This window comes from Manacus candei, unplaced genomic scaffold, assembly GCF_025592945.1.
Source record: "Manacus candei isolate 608988 ecotype Guabito, Panama unplaced genomic scaffold, ASM2559294v1 h1tg000033l, whole genome shotgun sequence".
NCBI lineage: Eukaryota > Metazoa > Chordata > Aves > Passeriformes > Pipridae > Manacus > Manacus candei.
The window spans coordinates 10,952,759-10,962,299 of NW_026138081.1; the positions used below are offsets into that span (position 1 = coordinate 10,952,759).

Genomic DNA, 9,541 nt, shown 5'->3' on the forward strand with positions numbered 1-9,541 from the left:
CTGAAGCAACTGTGGAGCTTAAGCAGTGGGACAGCAGTATCTTAGCTTTCCAGGATGGGTGTTGGGAAAATGGTAATAATACGGCAGACATGCAAAGCTTTTATAAATGATTATAGTGCAGTTCTTATTAGGACAACACAAATACACCTGGATCCAGACCAAAACAATTATGGAAATCTCTCTGTTGTTTTCATGGAAATTAGGTCAGTCCCTTTTCTCCAGACAGGAATTGCAGATAACCTCTGATTTGACACTCCCTCATGGTGGCTTTTTGTTCACAATCAAGCAGTCTTTACTTTCTTCCAATGTCATCAGATTGTGCTTCTTTTCTGCAGCCAAAAATATCTTCCTCATCTCATAGACAAGAGTCTGTGCCTTTTTGTCACTGTTCCAATTATTTTGAGCTTAATGATATAATAGCATTAACACTTCCTTTGCTTTTATGGAAAATCTCAATTTTCTCCAAAAAAGCTGGAAGTATGCTGTAGTTCATTGACAGTCATCAATTCATAATGTCCCTTGTCCTTGGTCTGGAAAACGCATAGTGCAGTTCTGCATCAGAAAGCTAACTGGCTTCATTAAGATCTGAAAACTATTGTATAAGAGATTTCATAAAATAATCCACAAGCTGTTTGTAGAGATTCCCTGAATAACTACTTAAGCTTTTAAACTGTAAAAGTACTAAATAAAATAGAGGTTTGAGGGATGTTAGAGTATGGGATGGAGGAAAGGATAGGACAATAGTAAATTCAATTAAGAAAAAAAAACAACTGCTCACTGTGACTAGAATGATGTGATCTGTTTTCAAGAGTAAAGAGCTAAACTGCTAAGAATTGTGATTATTTTCACTCCAGCCTTGTAAGCATGGGTTACTTACTTCTTTTTTTTTTTTTAATTTTATTTCAGGCTGCTGTGGCCAGCAGTGTTTGAGATGTGACTCAACAGTGTTCTCTGGTTAAAATTAATAGCATTTGCTGCTCACCTTAAAAGCTATAGCTCTACATGGGAATGGGAATGGAACACAAAACAGCAGAAGTGTGGGATTTTGTACAATTCTTAGCTCTACTTCAGGTCTGCCATCAATTGAGCTGATTAAATAGGAAATGCACTTTTAATTCTTACTACAAGATGTTCCACAGCTGGTTCTATTTTCTGTTGCAGCAGCTCTCATAGCATGCTGATGCCTATTGCACAAGACAGAAAAGTTCCTGGCATCACTGCTGTTACCATGAAAATTCTTTATGAAGCACATATCCTCTCTCTGTTCTTCTTCATCCCCAGGTTGCTTGAGATGCCATAGACCACTCATGGTCTATTATAAAACATTTCCCAGTACGATAAGTCAGAAGACTGATGGTAGCAGGAAATCTGCCATTTAGACACGACGTTTGTGCAGAGGGAGAATTTGATTGATGGAACATCAAGAAATGTTAGACACAATGCCCTGTTAAGTTAGACAACATACAAGCTTTGCTCAAGAATGTATGTACTGGAAAAGCAGCTGGCCCCATGGGGACAGGCATTGCTTCCAGTAGGTCTTTAATATGTGGAATAGTTGCTAATGGAGCTAAATCACTTCTCTTTAGCTTAGACTGGAAGATCATGAAGATGACAATTTACTCACCCAGACACATTATCCCAGGGCACAAGAGGTTACACAGCCTCACTAAGTACTGCCAGTGTTGGCAGTCTACCTCCCCCTCCGCTGCTCCTGATCTCCAGGGGCCATTTTTGCCTATGGAGCCTCCTCACTCTGGCTTCCTTGTGGCTGGTGGACATTTGCCTCATGCTGGGTAAGGTGTGGTCATCTCGGTCAAGCATCAAGCTGTCTTCCAAATCCTGTGTCCCTGCTTGTTCTGCATTGCCAGCTTCCACAGGGCTTGTTTGCCTGTGTTGGATTCCTCAAGTGTAGGAGGATGTTGGATGAGATTAAAGTCAGATGTAGCAGACTTAGAGACACACTGTTTAGAAGAGAGATTTTCTGATATTACAGGGACAAACAGACTTTAGGTGATGACTCACAGTCACCATGTTGAGCTTCCCCAGCTGAGTAGGTTTCACTGGTGTTTTCCAGAACACTGGCATTTCTCTGTACAGCCAGGCTAGCAGACTCTCCTCTCTGAGCATGTGGCTGTAGACAGTGTCAGAGTGTCCACCCACGTCGTGGCCACACAGTTGGTATAGGCCTTATAATTGATCTCCAGTCAAAATCCAGATAGGGACTCCAGCTGGGCCTAGCACTCCTGCAGAACAGAGCTTATGGGACTACCGAAGGACAGGCTGGATAACAGCATGCCACATATTACGCTGCATCCCATGACGTTTTCTCCAAGTTGTGCAAGGCCTGAGGGAGTCTGTTGGTGCAGTAGGTGCAGTGGGGTGGGGCCTTCCTTGTCACTGTTACATAGCTCATTAGTCCTTCAAGCAGTGGATGCCTCTTATAAACTGGAAGAAAAAGACAAGGAAAGCATCTGCATAAGGACTGGTACCATATCTGGAAAATACTGGTGTAACAGAGGTCCTGTCTGGTTATGGTCAGCACTTCACTCCTACTTTCCTCAAGGCTTTCTTCCTTCTTCCCCTTCAGTGACTCAAACTTCACCTTCTCTGGGAGCCATGTATGTCCTTCTTCCTTTCCCTCTTTCCTCAGACTTCTTCTCCTAATATTTCTCCCCTGAGCACCTGCCAGACAGACCCAGGTGACTATGATCTTCCCAAGTTCTGCGTGGGATGACTGAAGCATGTGATTTCTCTAATTCCATAAGCAGAATTTCCTTTTTGTGAATATGCTGTCTATCTCCCTGCAGTCCCATTTCAAAGAAACCTCCCTCCCAAAGAGGCTCTTCTGATGCTGTATTAATCACACATTGTGCCTCAACAGCATCCAACCAGCTCCTGCAGTTTTTGATCCCTCTTATCTTGTTCCCATTTCCCATCTTCCTGCTTCAGGAGGTCGTGGTGAAAAAGATGAAACCAGTCAAGGTGCCCCTGCGTAAAACTGGCTTGTTATGACGTTTTGAAACTGCTCTGACAACAGACGGTATGACCAGGGGAGTGCAGAGAGGCAGGGTTGTGCACACTCAGCTGTGTATATCTGGCAAGGACAAAATCCTTCAGGAGGAGTAGGTGCACTGCCAAACATGTAGGGACTCTAGGCAGCTGTCAGAAGCTCAGGCTTGTTTCTTTGCAAGTACTGCTGTTGTACAGACAGTTTACCACTCTGCATTTGCCTTTCTGTGTGGGATAGAGAGGTAATTCTACAAAATTCCCCTAGCTCAAGGCAACATCCACATTGATGCTTGTGCCTTGCCTGCCACTGTATCAGTCACCTTGAGCACAGACTCTGAGCCTCCTCTCTTCTCCCTCCCACCTACAGGGATATCCTCCTCCAGGCAATTCAGCTGCAAGCCGTCCCTAGGAAATTCTCCTGTTGACAAAATCATGTACAGCCCTCGCAGATGTTGGCCAAAATCCCGAGCTCCTCCTTTTGTCATGTGCTGCATGCTAAAGGAGGCTATTTCATGGCCTGTGAGACACGGGTATTTGCATAGTGAATTCTAGACAAAGTTGTGCACACTGTGGACTATAAGGGACTCTGACACAAAGCAGAAGGCACATCAATCTCACTGCACAGACCAGCCACCAGTATCTCCCTTATGAGCTTGTGATTCACTTTTTAATAAAAGATACCACATCCCAGAAGAAAAGGATGCGACTAAAGCACAAGCAGCAGAAAATAATGAAAAACAAAAGCAGCACCACCTGACTGGAAGACAGCTAAGGCTATGACAGAAACACAGGTCTTATTTTGAATCCAAACTGAGGGTAAGAGTGGCTCTGGATATTGTGGGCCCCTTCTCCCACGACTAATCTGCTACTCTCCCATTATGTGCTGCTTCTCTTAGCTGGTGTGAGCCCATGTATTGCCAGGTACAGGTACAAATCCTGAAAGTTTCAGAAGACGTAGTCCTTTGCACACTGACAACTTACTAACTGGGACATCATCCCAACCCTCAGTAAACTCTCTGGTGACAGTAATCACTACAGACTGATGTTCTGTAACTTGCTGAGAAAGGAATGCATGTCAGCTCTACTTCATCTCTTTTCTATGCAGATTTTTTTCTCCCTTTAACCTGAGGGAGATGGTATTTTTACTTATTTATACATGCTATTACATATTTGTATAACCCTAGCATCCCATACTGTGGCATACAGAGTAGAAATACAGAACAGCTTGACTTGGGATAGGGCACTAATGAAAGTGTAAAGATGTGTAGAAAACATATCTGCTGCAAAGGTAATCAGACGAAGTTTTGTCTATGTAATTCACAACATCTAAGGCAGACTGTGCCCATGGTAACCCAGAAATCCAGCAGAGGACAATGAGATGCTAAAGCCTCAGGGACTTCAATACTTGTTTGCTAGATCAGTTTACTGAGTTCTCCCTCCAGGAGATTTGATAGAGAACTGAACCAATGATATTTCTACTGCCTGCTTGTATATTTTGGCTGCTGCTACCCTTCCACGAGACTGCAGTCTGATGACCTTATTTGTTTGTGACATTTCAGGATTGTTTGCAGATTTTCAAACCTGGGAAAAAGGAAAACTAAAAATGAAGCCAAGGAGCTGAGCAGAAGTGTCACAGAGATGTGACAGAGGCACTGTGCAGACATGGAAGGGACTAGGAGGTCCTCCCTTCTTCAGAGGCAAACATATGTAGTGTAATTTCTTTCAACTAATAGCTTTCTTTAAGGCATTGCAGTGGGAAGTCATTCTTTGGAGAAGAAGTTTAAACAGTTCTGCCAAAAACAACTAAGTTTTCCAAGTTTCCAAAATATGATGGAAAATATCCTTCGGGGTCAGCAAGCTGAACTGCAAGCCCTTCCCAGGACTGCAACCAGAAACACAGAAAGATGGATCCATTCCAAGAGAGGCTGCTGAGGCCAGGAGCAGCAAGGGAAGACGTCACAGCAAACTCTGGCTCCACAGCACTGTCTGTGGAGTGGGTGGCAGCTGCTCCCGGGCAGAGCTGCTATGGCCCAGGCACAGTTCAGCACCTGGCTGGTCCTGTGTGTGTTTGCTGGATCCCAGAAGCTGACAGGTAGGAAACGTATCTGCTGGTGACGTGGCTTCTTGGCTTGACAAACATCTGTGCAATGCCATCTGTGTGATGTTTTGCCTGTTTCCTCAAATATGATTAGAAGCTTCAGGTAGCTGTACTGGCATGGGAGAGAGCTGGAGTCCAGCTGGGGGGTTTGCTGGGAGAGGCACCGGTAACCTACTTGCAGGCTGAAGACGTGCTGATATTTTTGCTGGCAAGGGGAGGATTTTCTCGGGTCCCCACTGAAAAAAACCCTGCTCCTGCAATAATGTTTGTGGATTTTCCATATACTTTTTGGAGAAAAAAACCCAAACCTGTTGAGTGATAAGTAAGGAACTATTTTCCATTCCCCAGAGGATATTTACATTATTATTTCAATATATTATTTGTTATGCTTTGTTTAATTTTTCTCTACTCAAAAATCTACCACTGTGTGTATTTATGAGGCAGTTACTAATAACAGAAGTTTGGCATCTATTCAACAAATGCACTTTGCAGACAGTCAGACATTCTCGGTAGAGGGATCTGTGAACCTAGAGGATCAGTTAGTAGAGAAAAGACCAGTGACAAAATTTTCAGATGATATAATATTTTTACCTGAGCTAAAAGTCTTGCTGGCACATCTATGGAGGAGTAGAGAAGACAAGCTACGTCCCTGATCACATTCCAAAGCCACAGCTGGCTTGGATCATGAAGCCTGCAGCTGTGCAGAGAAACAAACCTCTGCAGCCTGCGGGGTGGCAGTGCACTTCTTCAGGTAGCTCGTACATCTCCCTGAAAAGCATTAATCAAGAATAGGAAGTTGGAAGCAGTGTTTGGTAACAGTCATCACACACAAAGAGTACTGAATAATTTTGCGACTTTTTATATGCACCTGCTGACCTTAACTCTGGAGTATTCAATACAAATTCTCACTCTTTTATTTTCATATAAAAAAGTCTTCATTCATACAAAAATGAAAAAACCAAAACCAAAACCAAACCAAAATGTGTCAGAGAGCTTACTATTTTAGACAAGCTTTTTCCATTTTATATCTCTTGACCTGAAGGATGAGTATGTAAGAAGTAGAAGAGGGTCTTGGCTACATGATGGCACTGATCAACATAGAGAAGGGCAGGGATGTAGCCTCTCTCACAGTCCTGGACCAAGACTGCTTGTGCCTCCTTTTTCACAAAGAAAGGAATAACAAAGGCAAAATAAATGCATAAAGTTAAAGCATTAGAAGTATTATTAAAGAATAACTAAACAATTATTAGGGTTAATGTGATTTTCTTATCAAAAACCTACCATTCCTCTGGCCTCATATACATTTTTTCCACTTCACGTGGTGTCATGTGGCCCAGCAAGTAATTAGCTGGACATGAAATGAGCCATAATGGATCTGACAAGGTTTCTTTTACCCTCACACTCTGCCCCTGCCAGCGGCAGAAGCTTAGGGAAGAAGTATAAAACCAGGATAAGCATCAGGTTATGTTTTCACCAGCAGGTTGAGGAGCCTCTCAGCTCCCCCCTTCCATCGGGTAGCATTACTTTCTCTAGCAAAAACCACCAAGCAAACAAAACCCATCAGTTCAAAAACCACCCATACTTGGGTGAGAGGCTTTCTTGTGGCCTGTCAAACCAAGTGCCTTTGCTGCTGTATGCCTTAGCTCTGTTGGAGGGATTAAGGGCCATGATATCCAAAATTTTCCCTTGCCTCACTTAACCACTGCTGCTTCTCTTAAAAAGCTTGTTATGCTTATCAAAATCCCATGGACAGCATCTATCATGTTTGGCAAGCTATGAGTGGTAGCTCAGAAATACTGAAAACATAAACAGGAAGGTCTTGCACTACCAAACTCTCCTGATGTCTTCCAGATGAACATCCTCACAGTGGGACCAACACACTTCACCGCAGCCCAGAGGACGCCAACATCATGTTAGAGGTCTCCTGAGCACTGGGGGCCCGTGGGCCGAGGCACTGCTAGTGGCTGTGCTCCCACCTATCTGCATGTAAAAACTCACCTGTTCTGTTTGTTCTCATCCCTGATGGATTTCAGGAGCCCCTTGAGAACACCTTGGCAATGCCTAATTGCATTTGTTCTCCCTCCCATTGTGGGGTGCAGGTGAAGGGGGCTCTGCCCCGCTCCAAAACACCTCACACCCCCAGGGTGGGACAAGGGACCATTCCCGCTGGGTTCGGTGACTCCCTCAAAAAGGGCCAAGCACCTTGCCCAAGGTGGCTGCACTGGGGAGCTGCTGCAGATGGAACTGCGTGGGGAGAGGCTGGGCAGGAGGCAAGAGCTGGACAGGTCCCATGGGGACCTGTGGGGCTGGTCAGAAAAGGGGTGTGGTGCTGGCAGAGAAGGACACAGAGTGGGACTGGGTGTGCCGTGGGCAGCGAGTCAGGGAGCAGCTGCCTCCTGACCCGCCCGAGATTTGGCCGCACTGCAGATGGCTTTACAGCTCCTTTGTAGCTGATGGAGGCTTTGTGCTGGGCTTTCTGTTCGCATGATGCTCCTCTCTTCCAGATGCTCTGGGGAAGGCTAGATATTCAGGCCAACGGGACAATCCAGCTACAGGATGAAGAGCTGGCCTCCCTGCGCCCAGCACGGCGGTTCCTGCAGATTTTAGAGGATGAGGTTCCCAAAACACCAACAGAGATTGAGCAGCACCTGAGATATTATTCGCTGACTGATACCCCCTTGCCTCTAACAGAATTTGACCGCCTCCTTTTCACTAGTGTATACTCTGCCTATCAGGTTCGTTCCATGCAGGGTCTGGATAAAAATCTCTGGATTCATTTTTTCTCTCAGCTGGTTGATGAAGTCTTTCGTGACCTGTGCAAGGGGCTCTGCCCTGCAAATACCACCCTCCTCCTGGCTTCCTGGCCTTGGAAGGAGAAGCCTTTGCATTTAGCATCCCTGAAACACTTCTATCATTCTAACTTGCCCAGGACCAAGAGAGACACTTAATGAGGGAAACTACCATAGGAAAGGACACACCTGACTTCAGCTGCATCCTAGGTTATCTTCAATGCTTTCTACATTATGCAGGACTTTGTACGAATATACCACACCTTTTTGTCCTGCTTTCTGTACTGTGCTGGCAACCCTATAAGACTTTATACACAACCTTTTACTTTTAAAAGAAAAAAGACAAAAGTATAAAGTGCATTTTACCTCTCCTGATTTTTTGCTAAGTGGTGTGTTCTGAGGGCAGCAGTGCTACTTAGATGTCTTATCTATCTTGATCACTGATGCTTACAGGGGAGAGAGCTTGGAAGTATTTTTCCAGGATGTTATGCTGGTGTCTTAGCTGACTGCATTTCAGATCATTCAGTTCAGCCCCCTTATATTCTCCCTGTGGTTTCAGCCAAATACAGGATCTTTTATCCTCTCCAGTAAGCAGCTCAGCAGATTTTGCTGTGTTTCATGATACAGCTCACATATTTAATTTCATTTTTCTGCTCATGTGGCATCACATTTTATATGTCAATAATAATTTCCCATCTCATGTATTCATTTTTCTTTAAAAAGCAACCTGAAAATGTATGTATTCCATGAAGCTTTCTAGCATTTGCATATCATATTTACACACATACACAGCTTTGTTTCAGTTATCAGTTTGGAATATACTTCCTGAAATCTCATTTAAATTCTGAAGGATCATGACCTAGATATTTCTTCAGCAGATTTTGCCTCTCTTCTATAAAGTTTTTTTTGTACAGCTATGGCACTTTACAAGCCAAACATAATAAATATTGAATCTCTATCCTCAAAATCAGAAATACAATCATTTTACAGAGAAATATAATTAACATATCTTTGTCTTAAAAATTGCAGTTTGGAATTAAATAAATGTAATTATCTCCTCAGGAGGATTTTGATTTTCTTTTTTGTTGTTTCTACTAGGTTTCCCACTGCCACTAGAGATACATTAATTTTGAATATTTATTACATGTGCTTAGATGATGGAATCCCTAATTCCCTTTCTATAATTTTTCCATGCTCAACAAAAGAGGCATGTGCGACATTCAAAGTGGCAACTCCTAGCTTTTGACCTAGTTAATCTTCTTCCAAGCAATTGTAGCCCAACAGATGGAGAAGAGAAATAGTAAGGCAGGAACAAGAAGCCTGGAAGCAAGATGTCACAGACAATGGTTTTAGAGGTCAGGTTAGGGCTATGACAGGAGGAGACAGATTTACACAGTCAATAAAGCAGGTTGGTTGTTGCCAATTTTTTTGTTTTGTGTGTTTATTTGTTTCATTTTGCTTTGTGCTTTGGGGTTGGACTTGTTTGTTTGTTTTTTACTCCAAAAGGTGTAGGAATTAAGATCAGAATTTTATTTGAAGTAAAACTTCTTGTCCCATCTAATGTTCTACTGTTCTTATGCCGTTTTTTTACATATCTCCAATATCTACCCGTCATCCTTTTGCCAAACATGCCCCCAGTCTTTAA

General features: G+C 43.4%; 1 protein-coding gene across 1 annotated transcript; it reads left to right on the forward strand.

Annotated features, from left to right (window-relative positions):
• The first annotated feature begins 4,458 nt into the window (after positions 1-4,458).
• FAM180B (family with sequence similarity 180 member B) lies at positions 4,459-9,319 on the forward strand. The gene is made up of 3 exons (XM_051792010.1): positions 4,459-5,101; positions 6,959-7,026; positions 7,612-9,319. The coding sequence occupies exons 1-3, from the start codon at positions 5,035-5,037 to the stop codon at positions 8,053-8,055; spliced, it is 579 nt and encodes a 192-aa protein (XP_051647970.1). The 5' UTR covers positions 4,459-5,034; the 3' UTR covers positions 8,056-9,319.
• The last annotated feature ends 222 nt before the right edge of the window (positions 9,320-9,541 follow it).

What these genes read in the sequence shown, in the direction of transcription:
- FAM180B (XM_051792010.1), top strand. Translation starts at nt 5,035, where the DNA reads ATGGCCCAGGCACAGTTCAGCACCTGGCTGGTCCTGTGTGTGTTTGCT. An exon ending in TGGATCCCAGAAGCTGACAG is followed by an intron (nt 5,102 to 6,958) that starts GTAGGAAACGTA and finishes GATGTCTTCCAG; the next exon opens with ATGAACATCCTCACAGTGGG. An exon ending in ACGCCAACATCATGTTAGAG is followed by an intron (nt 7,027 to 7,611) that starts GTCTCCTGAGCA and finishes CCTCTCTTCCAG; the next exon opens with ATGCTCTGGGGAAGGCTAGA.